Here is a 27031-nt window from a genome sequence, read left to right on the forward strand (position 1 = left end):
GACTTTAGCAAGGAAGGGCAGGTAGTTGAGCTGGTAGAGAAGGAGTGACACCAAATGCCAGGAAAGGAGAATTGCAAGACTTCAATTCTCACTTGTCTGGTCCTAGGTTCAGCAGTAACGTTGTATCGTATTTATATTTCTGCCTCTGCAAAAAATAGGCTTTCCAAATTCCACAGATAAATAGGTGCTGTACACAATTCTCTATATAGCATTTCCAGAAGTCTGAAAGGTCTGAGATGTTGCCCTGTTTGCCTGCCACAGTTCCATGAATGCTGGTAGAGGCCAGCAAACTGCTGGGTCAGAGATGAAGGATCATTTATTACCTACAGCAGAAGTGGCCAAGTATTAGCATTTTTGCACCAGTTCCCTGAGCCCCAATTCCCACAGGGTGATGTGAAGAAGGCCAGGTGACAGCTACACACTGGGTCACATCACAGGAGAGGAACAGGGAGTTCAGGAAATCCAACTCTTCAATAATGGACAGTGAGAAAGCCTGCCCTTTGCTCAAAGGGAGACACGATCTCTGACTTCTAAGGCTGCAAGCAAACCTGCCCCTGGTTCCAGAGACAGCCACTCTTTCTATTGTTTAAGTTTGTTTCCTACACAAAAGAAAGGGCAACAGCTCCCCTCCTTGCAAGACAAGCAGAAGCATGAGACCCATGGAGTACTGTCTCCATAACAGGGCAAAGTATAACTTTGATTTTGATGAAACTGTATCATTAACCAGCACCCCTTCCCAACCTAAGTTCATAAAGATTACCTATTAGTCGTTTCTTGCTGTGCAGCACTATTACTACAAACTGGGTGGTAATACACATGTACTTTTATCTCTGTTTCTGTGCTTAGACATCTGGGAGCGGCTTAAGTGGCTCCTCTGATGAGGGCCTCACAAACGCAGTCATGATTTTGGCTGAGACCGTGGTCTTATCTGAGATTCAACGTGGGGAGGGGGTGGAAAACGCTTCTCATCTTACTCAGGTTGTTGGCAGAATTCAGTTTCTTGCAGTTGTAGGAATAAAGGATTTGGTTTCTTGCTTGCTGTGGATTGGAAGCCACCCTCAGCCCCGCAGCTCTAAGAGGCTACCTGTGGTCTTTGCCACTTGCTTCCTCCAAGCCAGCAAGGGAGAGAGAGCGCAACTCCAGCAAGTGGCCACTGCACTCTCTGTGAGACAATCATGTATGTGCATCTGATCACATTTGATATGTCTGTCAGTCAGCATCTCCTAATATGTTTATCAAGGGGGCTGGCGATTGGCTACTCCAAATAATTTATCTGATAAAGTGAGGAAAAGTCGTCTTTCTGTAGGGGGGACATTCTAGCTGAGACCTGAGATGATGAGTCAGCAGTGATAAAATGGGGGGCAGGGGCAAGAAACATTCTGGGAAGAAGGAACAAAGTGGGGAATGTAGCCATACCCACAGACAGAAAAATATTATCACGCCATTATAGTGTGTTTTTTGTTTGTTTTTGTGTCTGTTTTCTCCACCATTCAGTGAACTGTAGCAATTATCTCAGAATCTTTAATACCTATTTCCTAGTAGGCAGTAAATTTATGTAATAAATGGTTGGATTTAGTCATTTAGGAATCATTTTATTAAGCTTTCACGTACCAGGTACTTCAGAGATTCAGAATGACCATGTAAAGACCTGTTCCCTCAATGAACTCACAACTGTAGGAAGCAAAGTTGCAAAAAATTACTGCTATAGGGTGGTCAATGCTATTGGTGCTATGACAGCACTGGAAGATAAAGCCTCACCCTATTTGGGGTTTGGGGGAAGCTACATAAAGGTGGCAACATTAGCACTGAGTCTTTTTTTTTTAATTGAAGTATAGTCATTTACAATATGTCAATTGCTGGTGTACAGCATAATGTCTCTGTCATACGTACGTATACATATTTTAGTTTTCATATTCTTTTTCATTAAAGGTTATTACAAGAGATTGAATATAGCTCCTTGTGCTATACATAAGAAATCTGTTTTTTATTTTTATATATAGTGGTTAACCTTTGCAAATCTCAAATTCCCAAATTTATCCCTTCCAACCTCCTTTCCCCTGTAGCCATAAAATAATTTACTATGTCTGTGAGTCTGTTTCTGTTTTGTAGATGAGTTCATTAGTGTTCTTTTTTTTCTTTCTTTTCTCTTTTAGATTCCGCATATGAGTGATATCATATGGTATTTTTCACTCTCTTTCTAGCTTACTTCTCTTGGAATAACTATCTCCAGGTCCATCTACATTGCTGCAAATGGCATTATTTTATTCTTTTTTATCCCTGAGTAGTAGTTTTTTTTTGTTTGAGATCAGGTACAAGAGGCCAAGGCTCAGGAGAAGGAAAGAGGCCAGGCAGGCCCAAGTGATTACAGCCCTTAAAGGGCAGCCACCGTCCCTAAGTCCTTGGCCCCCAGCAGCCTGAGACAAGCCTGATGATAAATACAACATCTGCCACTGACCTGGTCAGTGGGCCAAGAAAGCTCCCCATAAGGACAAACCTTCAAGATCTGCCTGTTTTGGTTGTAACAAGCAAGGTCATTGGGTGGCCCTCTGTCCCTCAAGCCAAATCTCACAAGGGGGATAACCGGCCTGCGGCCAGGACTAAAGAAGCCCCCTCCGGTCAGCCACAATGCAAGAGATCTTCATCACTGGGCTGGAGCCACGGGTACAAGTGGATGTGGCAGGTAGGACAATCGCTCTTTGGATACTGGGACCACCTACTCCGTCCTAACTTCCTTCTCCAGACCCTTCTCCTCTAGATTCTCTACCGTCATGGGAGTCACAGGTAAACCTACCTTAAGATCCTTTGCTTCCCCCACCCTTTGCTGTTTATGGGACGAATGCACATGTGCACACTCTTTCTCATGCATGCCAGAATGTCCTAGCCCCCCTTGAGGCCAAGACCTTCTTTACAAGTTGAGAACCCAAGTTATCCTGGGAGAAAGTCCACAAACTTTCACCTCTTTATAACTCTCACTGCTCTCTGGGGAAGGAGAAAAACTTCCAGACCCAGAGGCCTGGGAGAATAAAATTAATCCTGCTGTCTAGGATCAAGTTATTGCAGGGCAAGCAAAGACAGCTGCTCAGGTTGTCATCTCCCTCAGAGATCCTACCTGGCTCCCTAATCAAAAACAATATATGACTTATTTATCTGCTCCCTTACTGAAGAACAGGCCATCCCACATGCAATCCAAAGTCTTGACTTCTTGGCCAAGCGGGGATATAGAGTTTCCAGGTCCAAAACCAAAATGGTCACACAAGAGGTAACTTGTGTAGGTGTTGTTCTGACTGCTGGAAACTGTAAGCCTTTGCCCCTGAATGAAGTCAGGGAATCTTACAACTCCCTAATCCCACTACTTGAAAACAGCTCAGGGCATTTCTCGGACTAACAGTTTCCTGTAGGCTTTGGATCCTTACTATGGGACTATAGCCCAACATCTATATGACGCTTAAGGGACAAAGATGACACAATACCTCTCCAGTGGGGAACTTTCCAACTGGAAGCAATGGAAGAATTAAAAAAATCTCTAGTAAGATCCCTGGCCTTGGGGCTTCCAGATCCCACAAGGCCCTTCCAGTTCTCTGTTCATGAGAAAGGAGGAATAGCCCTGGTGGTCCTCACCCAATGGTTGGGTCCTACCTAACAGTCTATGGGATACCTCTCCACGCAGCTAGATCCCACTGCTTGAGGCTGGCCTTCCTGCCTAAGAGTGTAGGGAGCCCTCTCCACTCTCCTGGAGGAAGCTTTTAAGCTAACTCTGGGGGCCCCTATACAAGCATACGCTAACCATCAAGTTTCTGACCTTTTAAAAGGCAAGGGACATTTCTGGCTCTCAGATGCTCGGCTTCTTAAATAGCAGGCATTCTTGCTGGAAAACCCAGATGTCACTGTCTCTGTTTGTGGGACACTCAATCCTGTTACACTATTACCATTACCAGAGGAGTCTCTTCCCTTTCACCTATGTCATGAGACCCTATCCATTTCTCTAGGAGCTAGAACAGATCTCACTGACCAACCCCTGGAAAACCTTGATGAGATCTGGTTCACTGATGGGAGCCACATATTCTTGTGAACCTCTTAGCGATCTGCGGCTGCTTTCCAAGCAACACTCCGGTGAGACTCTTCCATCGCCCTAGGGGACTATGGATCCCTGTTAGATAAACCTCTTTCTTCAATGTCTCCTGGTTCAAATCTTATCTCTTTTAGGGCCCCCGCCAAACTGTTTTAATACTAATTTATTAGTATTAATAAATATTGGGGGTGTAGGCGCACCCCGTGTCATGTCTCTATGAGACGGGGTGCCCCTCCAGGCCCAGGCCTGTGGGTGGAGGCCCAGTGCACCCTTATCATGTGTCTATGAGCCGGGTTGCCTCTCCACACACATGCTTGTGGTTGGCCGCAAAATGCACCCTTGTCATGTGTCTTAATTGTGTGCACATCCATGCAGGTCTCGGAATGAATCTGCACTCATATCATGTGTCTATTATATGAGGGTACATAATCACACAGGTCTGTGTATGAATATGTATATATGTCATATGTATAGTATGCATTATATACTTATATAGACGTATATAATATCTATACTTATATAGTATGTATATTATATATGTGTATATCCATACATGTCAGGTTTGAATATATATATTTATTTTATATACTCGTGTCTGTGTATGGGTATGTGTATATACGTGTGTGTGTGTGTATATATATATATATATATGTGTGTATATATATATATAATATGTATATCATATAATATTTGTGTATATATACATATATAATATAGTATATGTGTATACTATGTATATTTTATGTGTGTATCTCTATGTGCATGTCATTGCATGGATATATATATATATAAATATAACATATATATACACATCTGTGCTTGGATATGTATATGTTCAATATGTATATTATATAATAGATATGTATGTATGCATTTAATATAGAGATATATAATATGTATATTATATATGTGTATATCATATATATTATATATACACATGTCTGTGTATAGATATATATATAATGTGTATATCATCTAATATATGAATGCATATATAGTATAATATATATAATATAATATCTACATATATAATATGATATACATACATATAAAATATGTATATTCTTTTGGTGTACATCCACCCCCAGGCCTGTCTTACTGAGACCTCAGCTCATACTGGGGACCAATCATCTTTTCTGCTTGTTTGTTTCAGTATAGGTAGAGTTATTTAGAGATCCATCAAGAGGCACGAGAAAGGCCACGACGTGTGGGGGTTGGGTGCCCAGAGTCGAGTTAAAGTAGGCACACATTCCTTAGACAGTGTGGCCATGTCCGAAAAGGGAGAGAGAGGGGGCTGCAGCCTTGGAACTGTCTTGGCACCTGTGGGCACGTTATTCACCTTGCTAACATGTTACAATGGTTGTATAATGGAGGTCAAGATCTACTAGAAGTCAAATCTCCCACCATTTTGAGACTCAAGGCCTGCTGGGGGTTGAATCTTTCACCATTCTGGTGTTAATTACTGTGTTATTACTTGAATGTCTGTGCTCTGCCCCCTTCCTGTCTTATTCCCCCCTCAGAGATTTTACTCCCATCATCTTTTTATGGGGTTGTAAAGGGATGATGGTCCGCCTTCTGAAACCACTTCAGGCTGGGTAGGGGTGTAGACTCTGTGTATCAGGGAGTAAAAAATCTCTGAATGGCCTGATCTAGGGGCCCCAGGGGCAGGACAGCCTTTTGTTTTTGTGTCCTGCGGGTATGGGCCATCATTTGATGTGGGACTATTGTAACCCACTGTTTCCACTGACTTCTGGTATGGGCCATCATTTGATGTGGGACTATTGTAACCCACTGTTTCCACTGACTTCTGATGAATTTTTTTAAAGTTGAAGCACCTTTGTAACAACTTAACAGTTTGTAACAACAAAAAGACTTAAAAGGCATGGTTAAACAACTGTAATTGATACAGATTTGTTTGTAATTACTAGAATTATGACTGATTATATTTAACTTAACATATTAAATCATCCTAATATCTGAGATGTGTTAGGTTTTCTATAAAACATCTTAAAGTTAGCTGGGGCTACAGAGAACTTTTTGAATTTGTTAGATATTTAAAATCCTGATTATGTATGAAAACTTTTCTTTTTTTCGTAGTTTTTTTTTTAATGAAACTCTTACTGAAAACATACATCTTACTTTCCTACTGTATATGAAATACTTATTTTGGGAGCTTTAATTACATATATTATCATTTTAACCCTCAAAAACCTTAAATCTCTGGTAAAAACCAAGAAGCAAGCAATTGTGAACTGGTTGTCATATCACCATTTCCTCACTGGAATCTTATGTTTTTGTTTTTTTCTTTCCTAAAGCAAAGGTAGATAAACTTAGATCTTCCCAGTAATTAATGTTTTAATATTTTATAAATGACACAGATAGTCAGTGAACTTTTTAACTTAGTTTTAAGTTTTAAGTACCAAAATTTGGAGAGACACTTTTAGGTAGATATTTTCAAAAGAAAATTCCTATAGAGTTTACCCCAAATCTCTTTTTTTGTTTACTTTTTGGAAGTTTTTTTACACTGAGTTACTTTTTTTGTTGACAAATTTGTAACAGATATAATAAAGTTTTGCTTGATCTCTAGGAAGCCTAGGCACAACTGAACTATTATACTTAACACTGATGTCTCTAAAGGCATGTTTATATTAATTAAACCAAAAAGCTTAAGCTAGCTTCAATACCAATACCAGTACTGAATCTTTTTAGATAATGTGAACCTGAAATTTATTTTAGCCAATTTTCTCTATGTTTGAGTATTTATATAAGTACATAATTTCCTTTCAGCTAATTAAAGAGCTCTTTTACCATGTAATTTTGCCAATATTTAATTTTGTCATTAATTTAACCATTTAATTTTGCCAATGAGAAGGATGTAGTTAGGGCTGTCATCGCCCTCTACATCCCAAAGACTTGGGGTCCTATGACTAGAGGGGGGAATGTTAAGTGGTTTAGATAGAAATAAGCCCTGGGACAGGAAGGGGGAAGGAACAACCCAGAACACAAGGAACCTGAGCTCCCAATCAACCAGAGCACAAGGAACCTGAGTTGTCAATCAATCAATCCCTAGGCCTGGGGGTGGAGGTGCACCCTGTGTTGTGTGTCTATGAGTTGGGGTGCCCCTCCAGCCCCAGGCCTGGGGGTGGAGGCACACCCTGTGTCATGTGTCTGTGAGAAAGAGTGCCCCTCCACACACAGGCCTGGGGGTGGAGGCAAAGTGTACCCATATCATGTGTCTGTTAACCAGGTGCACATTTATACACAGATCTGGGTATGGATGTGCATCTATATCATGTGTCTATTATATGGGTGCACATAAATACACAGGTCTGTGTATGGACATATATATATATAATTTGTATATTATGTAATATATGTACATATAAATACAATATATACATATATTACATGTGTATATCCATACACGTCAGTGTATGAATATCTATATTATATGTATCATATATACACGTCTGTAATAAAGAAAATTATTGAAGGTATTACAAATTCACTGTTCTAGAATAAAAGACTTAAGAGATACCAAAATGCAATGTGAAGACTTCTTTTGGATATTTTGATGAGAACCAAGTATTAATGACATCTTAGACTTAACTAGAGAAATTTGAATATGAGATATGAAGGAATTTTAAGTGTGACAATGGTGACTAAGTTAGAAATCCTTATCAGTTTTAGATGCTGATTAATTTAAGGGTGACCAATGTCTGGGATTTGTTTTAAAATACTCAAGCAAAAAACGGGTTAGGAGAGAAGTCAAACTGGATTGGTAAAATGTTGATAATTGTTGATTCTTGGTGCTGGTTAGTGAGGGCTCATTACCAAAAGTGGGTTCACTTTTGCCTATGTTAAAAATTTTCCCTAGAAATTTTATGAAGCAGAATCAGTGCATACTACACCACATCACATACAGCTGATTTAAAGCCCAGCAGCAGCAGCAGCAGCAGCAGCAGGAGGATCAACAGTTATTAATTACCCAACCCACTTCAAACGCAGATACCCGGGGCCAGAGCTCCTAGTGTGCCTAAGCCCAAGGTTAGAGCGCGATTCTCAGCTCCAAGAACAAGTCCCGTGAAAAGGGGATGTCTGAAATAAAAGCCCGGAACTATTCTAGAAGGTTCTGAGATTTCCCAAGGATTTCCTAAAGAGCCGACGGAGTGTTACTAACAAATTGCTTCTGGATTTGAGCAGCAGCCGTTTCCCCAGTCTGCGGCCAAACGGCGTAGACCTTGGGTGGGCGTCCTAAAACTCGCGGCTAGGTCTCAGAAGCGTAGTGGGAAGTGAGGCCGTCCCTCCCAGCCCCACTCTTCCCCTCTCCGATCCCCTCCCTAGGCCTGCCCCCTCTGGCCCACCTTCCTTCCTTCCCCTTCCCTTCCCCCACCCCTCAAAGCTCCTGGGATCTGCGCTTTCCAGTCCTTCCGCTCCTGCGCCTCGCCCCAAGGCTTACTATCGTCATCGCGCTCCTCCCCTCCCACGCCAGCCCCGCCCCTCCCCTCACGAGCCCCGCCCTGTACGTTCACCTAGCCCCTCCTCTCCCGCTCCTCACCCCGCCCCTTCCTGTCGTCACCCGGCTCCTCCTCTCCCACGCCAGCCCCGCCCCTCCCTTTTCCTTTAGCTCTGTAACCTCGCCAGGTCCTTCCCCTCCAGCGCTTCCCAGGAGTTACCATAGCTACGGTGCACAGAGCAGCTAAGTCTCACTAGTTTATACCGGCTAGCCACAGTGAAGAGCCGGCACTATGAGTCACACAGTGACCATCGAGGAGCCCCAGGCCAAGCCGCAGGTGTCTCAAACCCGGTGGTGCGGAGGGAGATCGGGGGCCTGGGGCAACGTCTCTGCCAATCGAACGTATGATTTCCTGTACGGTAAGGGCGGCTCCAGACGTCCCTCCTGAGTTGTCGACTCCTGGGCCATATAGGCTTCGAGACGGTGGGACCTGGTCAGAAGCGCGGTCGACAAGACAAGCCTCAGGACAGATTCCCTTGCCCGCGGTTGTGTTTTTTTGGGTGGGAGCAGCTTCAAGCCCTCCAGGTGGCGGTGCTCTCAGAGGCGTCTTGGAAGCCACAGGTGTGTTCTGCTTCTCAGAGCACCCAGCGGGGCCACCTGACTCTTCTTTCCTACTAACTTGCGCTAAGCGATTTTCCTAAAACCAGTTCTTGGGATTTTGGTATCCAGTAAAGTGCAATGATTTGCAGGCTTGGAGATTCACTTAATACGCCTGCTTTCAAATTGCATAAAATGCCCAAATAGAATGACCTTCCCGCTTCCATTCTCTGGGCAACTCCAAATTTGGCATTCTAGTGAAGAAGGGCTAGTTTATCTCACCTTTGTTTTTAGGTTTCCCTTTTTCTTTAACCTTATTTTTATCCATCAAAATATCTTTTATAAACTAGGTCCGCTAGTTCCTTTAGGCCAGTAAAGCCCCAGTTTATTTTAAAGCCCTGGCTTTATGTTCATTTATGTTCTGTCTCTTCTACTAGACCGTAATTTCCCTGAGTTCTTTAAGTTCTTCCGTACATTTTTGTAGCCTTCTCAGCACCTATTCCAGTACTGGTACTTATGTGCCTAATAATTTATTGAGAATTATTTGTTGAGTGATTGAATTTAGTACTACAATAATTATAATCAGTAAAGCATGATTTTTTCCCCCAGTTTTGCCCTCTGTAGCCCCACCCTCTTCACCTGAATCTTGTATTCCTTTTAACCATGTGGTATCTCCTCTGGGATTCCCAGGGTCTCCTTTGGATGGGAATCTTTAAGGTAGCCATTTCCTGGCGTTGGGAATGTGTGATGATTGCTTACATCTGTACATTTGTTGGTGAATTAGTAGCCATGCTACTGTCCTGCTAATTAAAGTCTTTTAAATATGATATATTTTCCCCAGCTTCCAAAAATATTTTAAAATACTTTCTGAGTTTATCATGAGCTCTTTCTTCCTTTCTTTCCCCCCAGAATCTGCAATTTTTTATACTGTTCCCTAAAAGAAATCATTATGTCTTGAGTTTTGAAACACTTCCTCTCTCTCACCATTATTTGGTTGTGACAACTTCTATGTTAGAACTGTTTCCACAACACAGGCAAATTGGTTGACGGGCTCTTTCATGATTTTCATGGGAAAATTTCCCCCATAAAATTCACGGGCTTTTGATAACATTAAGCCTGGGGCTAGAAGGATTCGTGTTCAAATCTTAACTGCCAATCAATAAGTTGCTAATTTCTTTATTTTATTTTTTAATTAATTTCGTGGAGTATAGTTGATTTACCATATTGTGTTAGTTTTAGGGATACAGCAAAATGATTCAATTACATATATTTTTCAGATTATTTTCTATTATAAGGTTATTAAAAGATATTTAATATACAGTAAATCCTTGTTACTTATCTATTTTATGTAAAGCAGTTTATATCTGTTAATCTCATACTTCTAATTTATCCCTCCCCACTCCCTTTCCCCTTTGATGAGTATAAATTTGTTCTCTGTGAGTCTTCTGTTTTGTATATAGATTCATTTATATTATTTTTTAGATTCCACATATAAGTGACATCATATGATATTTGTCTTTCTCTGTCTGACTTACTTCACTAAGTAATATTCTCTGGGTCCATTCATGTTGCTGCAAATGGCAATATTTCATTCTTTTTAAAGGCTGAGTTAGATTCCATTGTGTGTATGTACGTGTATGTATAAATGCCACATTTTCTTAAGCCAGTCATCTGTTGATGGGCACTGGTTTCCTTCCATGTCTTGGGAATTGTAAATACTGCTTCTGTGAATGATGAGGTGCAGGTATCTTTTCAAATTAGAGTTTTCATTTTTCTGGATATATACCCAGGAGTGGGATTGCCAGATCATGTGCTAGCTCTATTTTTAGTTTTTAAAGGAGACTTCATACTGTTTTCCACGGTGGCTACACCAATTTACATTCCCACAGTGTAGGAGGGTTCCTTTTCTCTGCACCCTCTCCAGCATTTATTATATGTAGACTTTTTGGTGATGGCCATTTTGACCACAGTGAGGTGATACCTTACTGTGGTTCTGACTTGCATTTCTCTGATGGTTGGTGATGAGCATCTTTTCAGTGCCTGTTGGTCATTTATGTCTTCTTTGGAAAAATATCTATTTAGGTCTTCTGCTCATTTTTTGATTGAGTTGTTTGTTCAATATTGAGGGGTTTTTTTTTTTGGTATATAGATTCATTTGTATTATTCATTTGTATTTATGAGCTGTTTGTGTATTTTGGTTGTTAACCCCTTGTTGGTTGTTCCTTTGCAAATATATTCTTCCATTCTGTAGGTTGTCTTTTCATTTTGTTGATGTTTTCCTTTGCTGTGCAAAAGCTTTTCAGTTTGATTAGGTGCTACTTCTTTATTTTTGTTTTTATTTCTTTTGCCTTTGGAGACTGACCTAAGAAAATATTGCTACAATTTATGTCAGAGAATGTTTTGCCTGTGTTCTCTTCTAGGAGTTTTATAGTGTCATGTCGTATATTTAGGTCTTCAGAGCATTTTGAGTTTATTTTTGTGTATTACGTGAGGAAGTGTTCTAACTTCATTGATTTACATGTAGCTGTCCAACTTTCCCAACACTGCTTGTTAAAGAGAACGTCTTGTCTCTATATTCTTAGCTCCTTTGTTGTAAATTAATTGACTGTGAGTGCATGGATTTATTTCTGGGCTCTACTCTGTTCCATTGATCTATGTGTCTTTTCTTGTGCCAATATCACACTGTTTTGGTTACTGTAATATTATAGGATAGTTTGAAGTCTGGAATGGTTATGCCTCCAGTTTTGTTCTTTTTCTTCAGGACTGCTGGGGCTGGGGGTCAGGGTGTTGTGGCTGCAGGAACTGGGGTGGCTGCTCTGCCACCTGAGATCTGGGCTGCCTTTGTGGCAGTCTTCTCCCAGGACCTGTCTGCCGCAGATCTGGGGCTAGGCTGTGGTGTGGACTGGGCAGAGCCGGGGCATTCTTGTTGGGAACAAACCACTGTGTACTCGTGCCCAGGGCCTGTCTGGCTGAGGTTCAGTGCTCCACTGCTGCGTGTTCTTGTGGTGCTGCCCGCTGCCTGCGCTTACCATGTCTGCCCGTGTGCGCACTGATAATGGGCGCCACAGCTCGCCTTGGATCACACCACAGGCCCTCCGCATAACTAGACCGAGTCTCTGCCCAAATCTCACACCAGGCTGTGGTGTTAAGTGAATGGGGCCAGGGTGTCTGCCCCTTCAGACTGGGGAGTGCCACAGGGTGGCAGCCACCAGTGCAAGTCTCTCTCGGCCCTGATTGTTAGCAAGCATGCACTCCTTGTTGGTAGAGTCTAAGCTTTTCCAGTTCTTCTGTTTGTCTCAAAGGACTTCCCAGCAGGTAAGGGGGCTTGTCTCCTCCGTGCAGGATCCCAGGACAAGGGTGCCCAAATTGTGGCTCCACTCGCTGGCTCTCTGGGGCAAAGATCCACCTGTGTGGACCATCTCTTCCTTCCTGGTCCTTCCCAGGGGTGCAGGTCTCTACTCTACTCCCCCCATCCTACCCAGTTATGTGGAGTTCTTCCAGCTTTGGTTATATAGCAGTTCTTCTGCCGGTTTCCTGTTAGTTTTCCATGAGGATTGTTCCACATGTAGATGTATTTTTGATGTGTTTGTAGGGAGAGGTGAGCTTCACCTCCTCCTACTCCAGCATCTTGTCCCCCCAGTTGTTGACTTCTTGAAGCCTCGGTTTCCTTGCCTATAAAATGGAGGCCTAGGGCCTGCCTCATTGGGTTTTTGTGAGATTAAAAGGAATATTGCATATGAAGCACTTGATATTTGTCTAGGAGTGAGCAAGTGATAACCTGGTGCCTGCTACTACCTGGGCATCTCAGAGGCCTCTCTACTGTCTTTTGAGCACTGATTTTGAGCAGAGTTGTAGGATACATTACAGAATGTATAGTCATACATCATACAATATTGTGTGTCATTATCTTCTGTAGATAGCAAGAATGTTTCTGTAGATGTGTCCGTATACTCCTTATGGAAGTAAGAGGAGAATGGTTTATTACTTATTATTCAGACTTAGGGGAAATGTGGGTGAAACTAATTTCAGATGAACAGCACAATTGCAACCATTGACCCAGTGATATCTTTTAAATCACTTAAAACAAAATAATGTGGAAATTTCACTTTGCCCCATACTATTCCCAGTATATCAGAGATGTTGAAGCTATATTCTTCCTTCTGTTTAAACAAGTGTATTCATTCTGCCTTCAAAGTAAGTAGCCTATAATTTGAGGACATAAAATCTGGCCTCTTCATTCCTGATAAGCCCAGTTTCCATCGCTTCTCAACTTAACTCACAGAGGTAGATTTGGGTGATGCAGCTAAAGAAGTCTATATCTAAAGGCTCATGACTCCCCAGTGTGTATCCACAGTCTAGACTTCTCTCCCAATCTCTAGACTTGTATATCAGATTGCCTACTTTACATCCCACTAGGATATATAACAGACACCTCAAACATGCTTTTCTAATGTTATCCCCACAAGCCTGCTCCACCATAGGCCTTCCTATAACAGTTGATGCCAGCCCCATCCTCTAGTTGCTGAGTCAAAAAATCGTGGAGCCATCATTGCATCCTCTGTCTCTCTCACACCATGCCAGTCTGTTCACAAGTACTTTTTGCTCTGCCTTGAAGATATATGTAGAATCCTGCCACTTTATTACGTCTGTTGTTACCATCATAGTGCAAACCACCATCGTCTCCCCCAGATCACTGTCTGAACCTCCTCATAGGTCTCTATGTCTCTCCTGTTGCTTTCGTGCAGTCTTCTTACCTGGGCAGCCACAATGAGTATTTTAAAACATCAGTCAGATTTTGTCACTCCTTGCCTCAGAATCTTACAGAGGGTCCTCATTTCACTCAGATTAAAAGCCAAAGTCTCTTCAGTGGCCTGCAAAGTCCTATGTGATCTAGGCCCCTGGTAACTTCTCTGTGTTTCATCTACTCCTCTTCCCTCTCACACTGTTTCAGCTATACTGATCTCTTTGGTGTTCTTCAGCCATATCAGGCATGCTCCCGTCCTAGGGCCTTCACTCTGTTTCCTCTGCCTGTAATGCTCTTTCTCCAGGTGACATAGAGCTGACCCCTGGCTTTCAAGTCTCCTTAGCCGTCACCTCCTCAGTGAGGCCTGCCCTGACCACCCTCTGTAAAACTGCAACCCATTCTCCCTTACTCTGCTCTCCTCTTTGGTTTGTTAGTAGCACTTATTACCTCTAACATACTATATAATTTTCTCATTTGTTATGTTGTTGTTTATTCTCTCTCACCCATGAAGGCAGGAATCTACCTTTTTGCTGATGTGTTCCAAGCACCTAAAACACAATAGCCAGTCAAAAAAATTTTTTCCTGAATGAAGGAATAAACAGAGTCTGAGCCTCCTGTTGCTTTTCAAACTTGGTGGGACTATCAGATGTCTGCATCCAGTAAATCATTTGTGTTGGGTAACCGAGGAGTTACTAGGTTCTGGAAATTAACTCATCATCTGAATTCAAGAGAGACTTATTTCTAAATCACAATACCAATTTATTAATTTCTGTGGAGAAATATATGTTACTAGTCTAGACTAGTTGGTCAGGATATTTGTTTCTCAAGAGATGTGTACTTAAGAACAAGTCTCAAGTCATGTGTACTTGAGAAATCAAAGTCTGTATCAGACGGCCACTTGTGAATTTAATGTCACAGCGTTGGATTTTAAGAGGTGGTATAATCAATCATGAATATTCTTCGTCACTTTAAAGACAGATCTAACAAATACTACTTATAACAGCAGGACAGTCTTTTGTTGAACTTTGGAGAAATAACTTAGTCCCATCTTAAGGGATGAATTCTGAAGATCGCTGATCTTATGTCTTATTAGAGAGTGACATTTTCTTACTCTGTCTACCAGTTCTGGGTGATACACTGTTAAGAGTTTGTATCTTCCCTGTGAACTGAATGTGGGAGGTAGTACCCAAATTTATTGTCTGTTTCACTTGCAGATTGTTGTAGTGTATGTATACATGGTTTTTCTTCTTGGAGGATTTCCCAGGCTATCCAGACCCAGAAAGCAGTTTGTTCATAGGAGAGAAGAGAGCCTGTTTAGACGGTGGTGCCTTAAGAACATGTTTGGCCTCCTTTTGCATTTTGAGTCTATAAACTGACTTTGAAATACACAGAAGAGAAATGCGTCTCACAGACTCTCACTGGCGGCAGAGTAACAGGGCTATGAGCTGCTGCAGAATAAGGCAGTAGCTAAATTTTCTAATTTGTTTTCCAATTAAGAAATTACATTGCTTTATCATTATTCTTAGCCTAGGAGTAGATACGTTCTATTCCTTATGCTCCTTTGTTGTTTATTTCACAGATCCGTTGTATATTGTGTCAAGTGAGAAAGACCACAACCAGGCAAATATTCAGGCCACCCTGATTCAAAGCAAACTGGTAGGTCTAATTCATCGACTAAGGCAGCCAGGTGAACCTGAACTATCCAGTTTCGCTGACCATGCTGATTGGATTGGGTGATCACCAAATCTCCCCTGGATTTTATATTCCGCAGAAGTTGTTTTGCCATGATTAACAGGGGACCAGGTATCTTAATTCTTGTGGCCCAATGTGAGGATTAATTAACTAATAGTGAATAAAGGACTCATTATAACCTGAATTATTTCAATGAGAAAAGTAATACATGCTTGTGTTGAAGGAATTCAAGTAGTACAGAAGCATATACAGTGTAAATAAATGCTACCCTCAGCCTTTTTCACATAATCATCCATTGTCATCAGTTTCTTGAGTATCCTTTAGAGATATTCTATGCATATACCAACAGCCCTCTTTCTATGCCATATACACTGTTTTGTACCTTTTAAAAGTTACCAATAGTAAAGTACTTTAGAAAATCTTATGGTGTAATTTTGTCCCTTTTTTCCCCCTACATTCCTGCCCTAACATTAGAGAAGGGTTCCCAGGTTTAGAACCATGTTCAGTAGCCTGTTCCATTATCCAAGATATTCTGTATATTGGAGTAAGGCAGACCCTGTTCCATCATTCATCAGTCGGGAATGGAAGGGACATGAGGAGAGACACCGAGAAGCCCTCCGGCAACTTGCTGCGTAAGTGTCGGGTAGCTTCGGCTGCTACTCGTGTTTTTAATAAACGCATTTTCTTCCTAAAATTTTAACTTATTCATTCTGAGCTATTTTGTTTTTAACATTTATTTATTTTATATCGAAGTATAGTCGATTTACAATATTGTGTTAATTTCTGGTGTACAGCATAGTGATTTAGTTATACATATATATATGTTCCTTTTAATATTCTTTTTCATCTTAGGCCATTACAAAATGTTGAATATAGTTCCCTGTGCTATGCAGTAGGACCCTGCTGCTTATGTTTTATGTAGAGTTAGTAGCTGCAAATCCCGAGCTCCCAATTCATCCCTCCCCACCCCATTCTGCATTATTTTAAATTGTAAAATTGCTATATTATACCTAGGCCAGTTGAGCTCAAAATCTCTTTCTTAACCCCTTGGACCAAAACGAGCCTGATTCAGAAGCAATGGTTATAGGTTTATTGGTTAGTAGATGTTCTCAGAAGGTTGGGGTGAATATGCATATTAAGTGACAACTTGCCACCAAAGGTAGAGTGACTGAATTGTTGTTTCTTTGATCCATCTTAGGAATTGCATGTGTTCTTTTCTACTGGTACCCAAATAATATTTCTTGAAGACTTGTAGCTAAAGCACCTTCTGACATAAGTCTCTTGAATTCCTTATTCTTTTAATTATTTACAAGTTCATACCTAGAAAATCTCCTTTAAAAATGCTACCTTACAGCCTAGACATAAAAAGTTGTTTTTTAAAACTTTGTGATTCTCATGTGCTATTAACCAGAAGTGGGTATTTTTGTATGTGGGATTTCATAAATCTACTCATGTATTAGCTCGCAGTTCCTCTTGTTGGCTCCTGGTTTCCTGGCTCAGGGAAAGTAATTATTCTAGTCTGAGATGTAGGGCCCTCCAATGCATGTTATAGAAGACTTTGCTCTCAGTCTGAGATACCCTGTGTATCTCCTACTTTACAGACATAGAAATATGAAATAGAAATTATGTTTAGAAATGATATACTAGACTTGAATAATGTTTTCCTGCTTCATTTTAGAACTGACACTTCTTTTCAGATGCCTAAAAAAGTTTGTGAAGATCCTGATGTTACTGGAAAGAATCGCTATAAATATTTTGAAAGGTAGGAAATAATTACCGAGGAATATGAGCCCTAATATTATTAGAGACTTCTTTGTAATAATGATAGCAGCTATCATTTTTAAGTGCATACAGTGTGCCAGGCATCATTTTATAAGTGCTTTACGTATATAATAATCAATTTTCAGAACAGAAGTATGGAAGAGAATATATTATCCCCATTTTATCAGTAAGGAAACTGAGACCAAGAGAGGAGAAGTACATTGCTTAAGGTCACAAAAATTATCAAGTGGCAGAGCTGGGATTCCAACTAGGTCTGCCTGACCTTGGAGGTACTGCAAATAGGAATGTATGTTTGAGAACAAAATGAAGTCACGGAAGAAGTGAGATACAGCAGAGACACCATGACAGCCAGAGTGCAGGGGAAATTGTTAAAAGTGGCCAAATAGGTGACACTTGCTCTCTTTGTGTGAATGTTCCCAAACCAACATGGTCAAAAGATTCACTTTGTTTCATTGTGATTAATATTCATATGATAATCATAGACTCAGATCAGATTAAAATAAGATGAAGATTTCCCTATAGGTCTTACCTGTGTCAGCAAAATTGTCTTGATATCATAAATGTATTTGAGAAAGTAAGTTTGTAATCCACATTTTTTATGAGCAACCTCCTTGTGGAAGTTTTATGATGCTGATTTTTTCAGAGAAATGTTAAATTCTTGATGTACTATACTCAATTCCTAGACTTTTGTGGGGGAAGTTTGTTAAACTAAATCACTGGGAATTTCAGAATGGCTCAGGAAACTTGAGAAGTTGCTGGATGCTACCAACCAGCTGAAGCCCAAGTATTGGGCACTGTTTCTCAGAGTGTGGCTTGTTTCCCATCTGCAGAGAAAACCCTGGGATGTTTATTCAAAATGCAGATTCATTGGCTCTATCTTGTATCTGCTGAATCTTCTGGGCTAGACCTGGGAATTTGCATTCTAAATAAGAATCTTCCCGGTCCCCAATGATTTCGTGTATACCAAAGTTTGAGGATTACTGCCATACGAGATAGTCAAACTCACTGATTTCAAGGAACAAATATTAGCATTGGAAGAATGCTCAGAGTGCACACAATGCAAAAGTCCCATATGTTTGTGTTTTCCTTTCTCCTCTAGGCCTTTCCTTCCATTTTATCAACATACGCCATTCAATGTTGTTTATGCAGCAAACAGGTAAGTAACCATTATTTTAAAACTTTTTCCCCTAGTTTATTTTATTTATTATTTGCTTCCATATTTGCTTCCAGAAGATAGTTCTTTGAATCAGTATTTTTAAACTGTGGATCACAAACCATTGGAAGGTCTTCTGGTGGGTCATAAGCAGCACTTTAAAACACAAAAAAGAATCGAAAATAATCAAAAGTATCAGATATATTGAGGGTGAGTTGTTTTTTGCTTATAACTTTTGTTTTAGATAGATACATATATACATATGTGTATAATGGTATAGTATTAAAATATATTTCTTATTATGAGTTATGATAAAAATAAAACTTGAAAATGCTTTAAATGTCCTCTTCAGCTTCTCTGAAACACACACTTATTTGACAACAGTTCTTTTTATCAAGAAAACTAATCAGTGAAAATATTTTTTGAATACTGGAATTTTATAATTTAATAATCATCTGATCTACACAAGGCAATATGATATACAAAGATACATGAGACATGGTGTTTGTCCCACAGAGTGTGTGAACCAAGGTGAAAGGGAAGGAAAGGACAAAGACTAAATCTGGGATTATTGTGCAGTTCCCTGGTCTTTTTTTCTTAGGGCAAGATAGCAGGTTTGGTAAAGGTCCCATTGAAAATCTAATTTTTGCTCTACTCTTTTCTGTGTCAATATAACTTAATATTTCTATTAGCAAAAAAAAAAAAAACCCAAGGTATTCATGAAATGAACAGGAAACCTTTTTTTACTGTCTCAGACATCTGAATAGAAAGTTAGATAGGGCTTGGCTTTCAAACATGCATTTAAAGATATGGTTACTCCTAATGATACAACATCTTATGATAGGATATATGTTATCAAATGTCTGTAATCCTCACGATAAGTGCCAACTATTTTCCCAGTTTGCCCCTAAGTTTTCAAGACTGTGTATGGATACCTTTGGCTCTTATGTGGACGGAGAAAAGATCCTCTGTTGTCTCCCTTGACAGAGTAACTTTGTGTGTTTTCACTTTACTTGGAAACAACTGCAGGCTTGTTTTCTATGAAATGCTTTGTATGAACAAAGGAGAAGCTGTGAGACAGGTGGCTCCCTATAGATACTTTTGGTAATTCTTTAAAAGCAAGCTCACTGGATCACCTGTTTTGGAGGTTATAATTGTATTTGGTCTAAAAGTTGTCCAGTTAATTCTGGGGAGTTCTGAGGTCTACAGTGATGAACTCTGGGTCTCTCCACTTCTTACTAAATGGTTGTGACATAAGGGATAAAGATTTCCATTGAGAGGTAAACTATGACAGTTGACATTCTAGATAGTCTCTTTCTTTCTTAGAAATTTTTCTGAAAGAATCAGTATTCTCTGTGTGAAGTCAACTCCAGAATTCTGGCAGGGTTGAACTTTTGAGCAGGAAGGATAATTCCATCTTTGTTAGCAGGGATGGATTTGTCTGGGAAAAGTGGCCTTCTCCAGCCATACCCTTTCCATGGCTAGCTGTTAGAGCCTTTACTTTAGGCTCTATGTAAGCATCATGGCGAAGAGCTAAAAAGTTAGTATGTTTTAAATGTTCAATAGTGGTTTCCAGTTCCACTTGCAAGGAGCTTGCAAGTTGCCACTAACCGAAGATTATGAGAGAGACAGGCAAATATAGCAAGTAATAGCTACCCAGAACAGACAGTCATGAGTAGAAACTTCCCTGAGTACCATTCCCAGGTAGGAAAACTTGAACTATAATTGACAAATTGCTGGAGGTTCAGTGTGGAAAACTCTGAGAGTGAAAAACTCTAGGAGGACCCAGTCATGGGGGGCTCCCAGAATTTAGTGATTTACCTTTAAAAGTCCAACAGAGTTCTCACAGTAAATATTGGAGAAAAATCCCCACATGCTTCTGGCAGGAAGAGGGAAAAAGGAATCATTTTGAAATATGCCAGAGTACTCTGTTCTTCTTAACAAGGCCAGCCTATGATTAGGCCTTTCTTTTAGTGAGCCTTTGCCTCTGGACTGTGAACTTTGTGAGTGTTTCTCAGTTTTTTTTTCTTCCCCTTCAGATGGGACAGGATGGCTAAAGGGGACTGGAGTTGGATAATTCCTTATATATAAGTGAAATGAATGACAGCAGTGATAAAGGAGATAAAAGGGAACAATTAGGATTACTTTGTTGTTATAGCATACTTAAACTACTTGAGAAGTGATACAGTGTTATTTGTATTTTGCAAACTCTGGGGCAATCACTAAAAAAAGTTTTAAAAAAGGAGTATAACTGATGTGCTAATAAAGAAGAGAAAATGCAATCATATAAAATGTTCCGTTAAAATCACAAAAAGCAGAAAAGAGTGGAAGATAAAATAGGAACAAAGAACAAGTGTAACAAATAGAAAACAGTAACAAATATGGTAAATATTAACCCAACTATCAATAATCACTTTGACCATCAGTAATCTAAATGCACCTATTAAAAGACAGATATTGTCAGAGTGGATCAAAAAAAACAAGAACCAACTATAATGTTGTCAATAAGAAACCTACTTTAGATATAAAGACACACATACATTAAAAGTAAATGAATAGACTGGAACAGATTAGAGAGCTCAGAAATAAACCCAACCACTTGTGGTCAATTAGTTTTGACAAAGGAAGCAAGAATATACAGTGAAGAAAAGACAGTCTCTTTAGTAAGTAGTGCTAGGAAAACCAGGCAGCTACATGTAAAAGAATGAAATTACAACATTCTCCAACACCATCTACAAAAATAAACTCAAGGCAGGTGTATAGCTCAGTGGTAGAGCACATGCCTAGCATGCACGAGGTCCTGGGTTCAATTCCCAGTACCTCCATCAAAAAAAAGTAGAAGTAAATAAATATACCTAATTACCTTCCCCACCAAAGAAGACCAAAAAACAAACAAAATAAACTCAAAATAGATTAAGGATCTAAATGTAAAACCTGAAACCATAAAACTCCTAGAAGAAACTATAGGCAGAATGGCAGAACACTCTTTGACACAAACAATAGTGGTATTTTTTTTGGATCTGTCTCCTAGTAAAGCAAAGGAAATAAAAGCAAAAATAATGGGATCTAATTAAACTTAAAAGCTTTTGCACAGCAAGGGAAACAGCTGACAAAATGAAAAGACAGCTTACTGAATGGGAGAAAATATTTGCAAATGATATGGCCTTATTTAGATAAGGGGTTAATATCCAAAATGTATAAACAGCTCATACAACTCAACATCAAAAAAAAAAAAAAAAAACCCACAAAAAACCTCGATTAAAAATGTGCAGAAAACCTGAATAGACATTTCTCCAAAGAGGACATGCAGATGGCCAACAGGTACATGAAAAGATGCTCAACACTGCTAATCATCAGGAAAATGCAAGTCAAAACCACAGTGACTTATCACTTTATACCTGTCAGAATGGCTATCATCAAAAAGACCACAAATGACAAATGTTGGTGAGGATGTGGAGAAAAGGGAACCCTGTACCTGTTGACAGGAATGTAAATTGGTGCAGCCACTGTGGAAAGCAATGGAGGTTTCTCAAAAAAGTAAAAATAGCAATTCCACTCCTGGGTCTGAAAAAAAAACCAAAAACACAAATTCAAAAAAATATGTGTACCCCAATGTTCACAGCAGCATTATTTACAGTTGCCAAAGATGGAAGCAACCCAAATATCCATCAACAGTTAAATGGATTAAAAACATGGGAGATACACACACACACACACACACACACACACACACACGAATACTACTTAGCTATAAAAAAGAATGAAGTTTTGCCATTTGCAACAACATGGATGGACTTGGCATTATACTAAATGAAGTTAGACAGAGGAAGACAAATACTGTGATTATCACATGTGAAACCTAAAAATCCAACAAACTAGTCAATATAACAGAAAAGAAACAGACTCACAGATATAAAGAACAAACTAATAGTTACCAGTGGGGAGCTGAGTGGGGGAAGGGCAATACATAGATAGGGGATTAAGAGGTACAAACTATTATGTAAAAAATAAGCTACAAGAATATATTGTATAACACAGGGAATATAGCCAATATTTTATAACTATAAATGGAGTATAACCTTTAAAAATTGTGAATTACTGTACTTTATACCTGTAACTTGTAATATTTTACATCACCTATACTTCAATAAAAAATAATAGAAAGAAACAAAAAAGCAAATGGATAGATAAAAATATAGCATGCTAACACTAATTAAAATAAGGCAGCAGTAGCTATAATAATTTCAGACAAAGTAGATTTCAAAGCAAAGAAGATTATTAGGGATAAAGAGAAGCATTTCATTGATGATAAAGAGGTCAGTTCTCCAAGAATACATAGCAATTCTTAATGTATATGTGCCTAATGACAGTGTCAAACTACATGTGGCATAAACGAATAGAATTACAAGGAGAAGCAGATGAATCCACTATCACAGTGGGAGACTTGAACACCCTCCTATTAGAAAAGGATACATTTAGCAGGCAGCTATCATGTAATAAAAAGACGCGGAGGAATCTTAAATGCGTATTACTAGGAGAAAGAAGCCAGTCTGAAAAGGCTACATACTGTATGATTCCAACTATATGACATTGTGGAAAAGGCAAAACTATGGAAATTATAAAAGACCATTGGTTGTCTGGGGTTGAGGGGATTGGGGAAGAATGAATAGGAGCACTTTACTCTTCCCTAAAACCAGCTGAAATGAAGAGAAAAAGAACATGTTAGTTGGGAAGGACACTGTACTCTGAAGTTACCTAGAACCTCTGTTAAAGTAGCATTCCTCCTTTGCATCCGTCTCCTCAGACCCAGCTGGAAGGATCCCAAATCAGCAGAAAGTTTAGTCAGAAGGATTCCTCAGGCTTTGCCGGAATCTTAGCACATTTGATCAGATGGGTCAAATGTGAAATTATGTAATTTCGAAAACAATAATTTGTTCTCTTGATTCAAGCTAATGGTGTTATAATGATAATCATATGATTGGGGATGATATAAAGCTGATTTGAAGTTATTTCTTCAACTAGAATTTTTATAGTAGAATAATTTTGGCTGAAAACAGAAACTGAAAATACCAATATTGTCTCCATATCTTAGAAATTAATAGCAATGGCTGAGAAAATGATTTCAATACCTGTTAGAATTCAGCATTAGAAACAATTTAAAGTACTGTTCTGCCACAAATAGACACTTCTTTTTAATTGGCTTGAAATTCATTTTTCTTTGAGCTAAGCTGTACATACTGTACTCATATATAAGCACCTCTCTTTGCCTTTGACTGTTCTGCATGATGGAAGTCTCTCTTTTTTGTCATTATATTTAGTTATTGTTTTTTTTAATTCTTGGGTTTTTTAATTTTATTTTTTATTGAAGTGTAGTTGATTTACAATGTTCATTTCAGGTGTACGGCAAAGTGATTCAGTTATACATATACATATATATATGTATATTTTCATATTCTTTTCCCTTATAGCTCATTACAAGACATTGAATATACTTCCATGTGCTATACAGTAGGTCCTTGTAGTTATTTTTTTGTTTAACCAATTCTTCTACCAACTAGAAAAAAATGATTTATTTTAAATGGAAGTGGCTGTATTTTTTTTTCTTATTTTAAAAATAGTACATGTCCAGGTTAAAAAAAAGTTAGAAAATTCAGAAAACTATAAGCATGGAAAAAATTCTCTCTTTAATCCTAGTATCCAGAAATAATTGCTGTTATTGTATATCTATCCAGGCATTTTTCTATGCGTAATAGCACAGTTTTAAAAAACATAAAAATGTTCTCCTATTATACCTATTGCTTTATAGTGTTCTTTTTTCTACTTTATATTGGATCATAGACATTTTTGGTTGTTCCTGCATATAGATTACCTTGTTACTTTTAATAGCTGGATAAATTCATTATGGATGTGCCATTTTTTAAAAGCAATTCTACTGATGATAATTATTTAAATTTGTAACTTTTTTTTTTTTGAGAGCCACATGAGTAGATTGGGAAAGATTTCCATGAATTCTTGTTGAGTCAAAAAAGCAAGATTCAAAAATGTATTTATAATATGAGTTCATGTTAGTCAAACAATAAAATAACACTGTATTTGTGTATATTAGTGTCAATGTAGGAAATAGGTGTGGAAAAAAATATGGAAGAAGTACTTCAGGGCTATGTCTTAGATCTTGGATATATGGAGAAAGGACTGCTGTGTGTGGAGGGGTAAGGAAAAAAAGGGATTGAGGGAAGGAAACTCAAAACAAAACGCTGCACTAAAATATTAAAGCTTATGTGCCATCATATTATTGTTTTAGAAATTATGTATAAGGGTAGGCATGTAAGTGAATTTTTAAGTGAATTAAAATTTTTTTCTGCCCTTGAAAATAGACAGAATGAGAAAAACAAAAGTGAAAACAGTGGGTCCAAGGTTGATGCCTGATGACCTCATGTTATAACCATTTTTTAAAAAAAATTGGCCATTAAAAAATGTTCGTAGCATTTTATTGTTATAAATGAGACTTTATAAACATGTTGCATATATCTTTGCATACTTGTTGAAGTATTTCCTACAATAAATTCCTAAAATTACAATTGCTGGGGCAAAAGGGTATTTTAAGGGTTTGATATGTATTGATAAGTTGCCTGTTAGGTTGTACCTGTTTGTATTTCCATCAACAGTTTATGAGAAGGCCTGTTTCTTCATAACCTCATCAATGCTAGGCATTTTCAACCTTTAAGTCTCTGCTTATGTGATGTAATAAAATGGCATCTTGCTGTTTGGTTTACTTTTCTTCGATTACTAGTTATATTCATTATCTTTTCATATGATTGTTACTCTTTTTGTTTTTTTAAAGTATCTTTTACCCATTTCTCTGTGGCTTTTTAACTGTCTTACCGATTTACAAGGGCATTTTACATACAAACGCTGTTTAACTATTTATCACATATGTTGCAAAGCCTATTTCCAAGTGTGCCATTCACATTTAAAATTTGTTTATGATATTTTGAGGTATGAAAGTGTCAACTTAACCTTAATTCTATTGATTATTTCCTTTTATAGTTTGTCTTCTGAGCCGTGTTTAAAAAGACTTACTCAAAGATGATATGAGTATTTACTTATGCTTCCTATTAGCATTTTTATAGTCTCATTTTTACATTAAATACTTTAAAATATCTGGAATTAATTTTTGTACAAAGGATGAGGTAATTTTCCACATGGTTAAACAAATGATTCCTAGCATTAATTATGGAATCATTTATTTAGGATGAGGCTTGCATTTTTTTTTTTTAAATCAGAAAGCATTTCTTCTCTCTTCTCTGCTCCTACATTTCTAGAGGCACATAGCTAAAATTGGGTGGGTAACTAAAAGCAGAGAAGAAAGAAACCAGGAAAGTGTTAACTCTGAACAGGTTCAGAAGTAACTGTATGATATCCTAGAACTTACCTTTCATAGCTCTATATTGCAACCCTGTCCAGTGATACACAAATAGGAACTTTTGTGAGTAGACCTAGGTTTTTATACCCCTTCAGTTTCTTGTCAGATGTGAGAATAACAAGGAAATTCTCTCAAGATTACTGGACATAATCCTGGTTACAAGGATTCATAACTTTGTGCTTGTCAATATTTAAAGGGGGAATGGACTTAGTGCAGCTTAAGGATTTATTTCTACTTGATTATATCACATTCTAAGTGGTTATATCTGGTTTTAACTTTTTAAATAATTTTCCTTTTTTAGGGCAGAGCCATATACTTTTCCACCTCCTTCTGCTAAATACCTACCTGTTCCTTCGAAGTATACTGTGGGCACTCAGACTGATTATCGGGATGCTGAAGTTCAAACAGACCCGTATTCTCCAGAATATGTAGTATGTCAAGATACCATCCCTGAGCTCTTGACCCTGGCTACTCTTACTTGGGGTGAGTTGGTAATTCTTTTGAGGTTTTGCTGTTGACAGTCCTGAGAACCACAAGTGCTCCTGAGGTCTTGGGTGTGATGCACACAGAGGCAACTGTGGTTTACAGTATTGCTATTTAAAATGTCTTGCTCAGTAGAGCTGCTTCATAGACTCATACTATTTCTGATAGATTTGTTCAAAGAGAAATATACCCTTTTCACTGTACAGAGGCTTGTACTTTTCCCCTGAAGCTGAAGTTATATTTTGGCTTAATTTTATGGTTACTTACTGACAACTCACCTCCTTCCACTCACTTTTTCTTCCAGTGAATCAGCTTCTTTTCACTGAGCAATTCATACTCCTTCTTTACATGTAAACTTTTTTTGAGTGTATAATACTGAATGTATATTCCAACATATGTAATAATAGGATCTTACTTTGCTAAAATATCTTGTAATTTATCAAGGCTCTCTTACATACCTTATTGAATGATTTGGATGATTTCTTTTGATATCATCTCTGAATGCTAATATCTTCCAGGCTCAGAAATTCACTTTTTTTTTTTTTTAATTGAAGTACAGTCAGTTACAATGTGTCAGTTTCTGGTGTACAGCACAATGTCCCAGTCATGCATCTACATATATATATTTGTAG

General features: G+C 38.7%; 1 protein-coding gene across 3 annotated transcripts in view; it reads left to right on the forward strand.

Moving 5' to 3' along the window:
* The first annotated feature begins 8699 nt into the window (after window positions 1–8699).
* The window catches only part of CFAP91 (cilia and flagella associated protein 91), a 70986-nt gene continuing 52654 nt past the window's right edge, over window positions 8700–27031 (forward strand). For all 3 annotated transcript variants that reach the window (XM_074364199.1, XM_074364194.1, XM_074364195.1), the window contains exons 1-6: window positions 8700–8944; window positions 15446–15522; window positions 16033–16190; window positions 17237–17320; window positions 18440–18496; window positions 26218–26399. In XM_074364199.1, the coding sequence (XP_074220300.1) occupies window positions 8818–8944; window positions 15446–15522; window positions 16033–16190; window positions 17237–17320; window positions 18440–18496; window positions 26218–26399 (685 nt within the window). In that variant the 5' untranslated portion in view covers window positions 8700–8817. The remainder of the gene's footprint in view (window positions 8945–15445; window positions 15523–16032; window positions 16191–17236; window positions 17321–18439; window positions 18497–26217; window positions 26400–27031) is intronic.

Source organism: Camelus bactrianus, chromosome 1 (genome assembly GCF_048773025.1).
Source record: "Camelus bactrianus isolate YW-2024 breed Bactrian camel chromosome 1, ASM4877302v1, whole genome shotgun sequence".
NCBI classification, from domain to species: Eukaryota; Metazoa; Chordata; class Mammalia; order Artiodactyla; family Camelidae; genus Camelus; species Camelus bactrianus.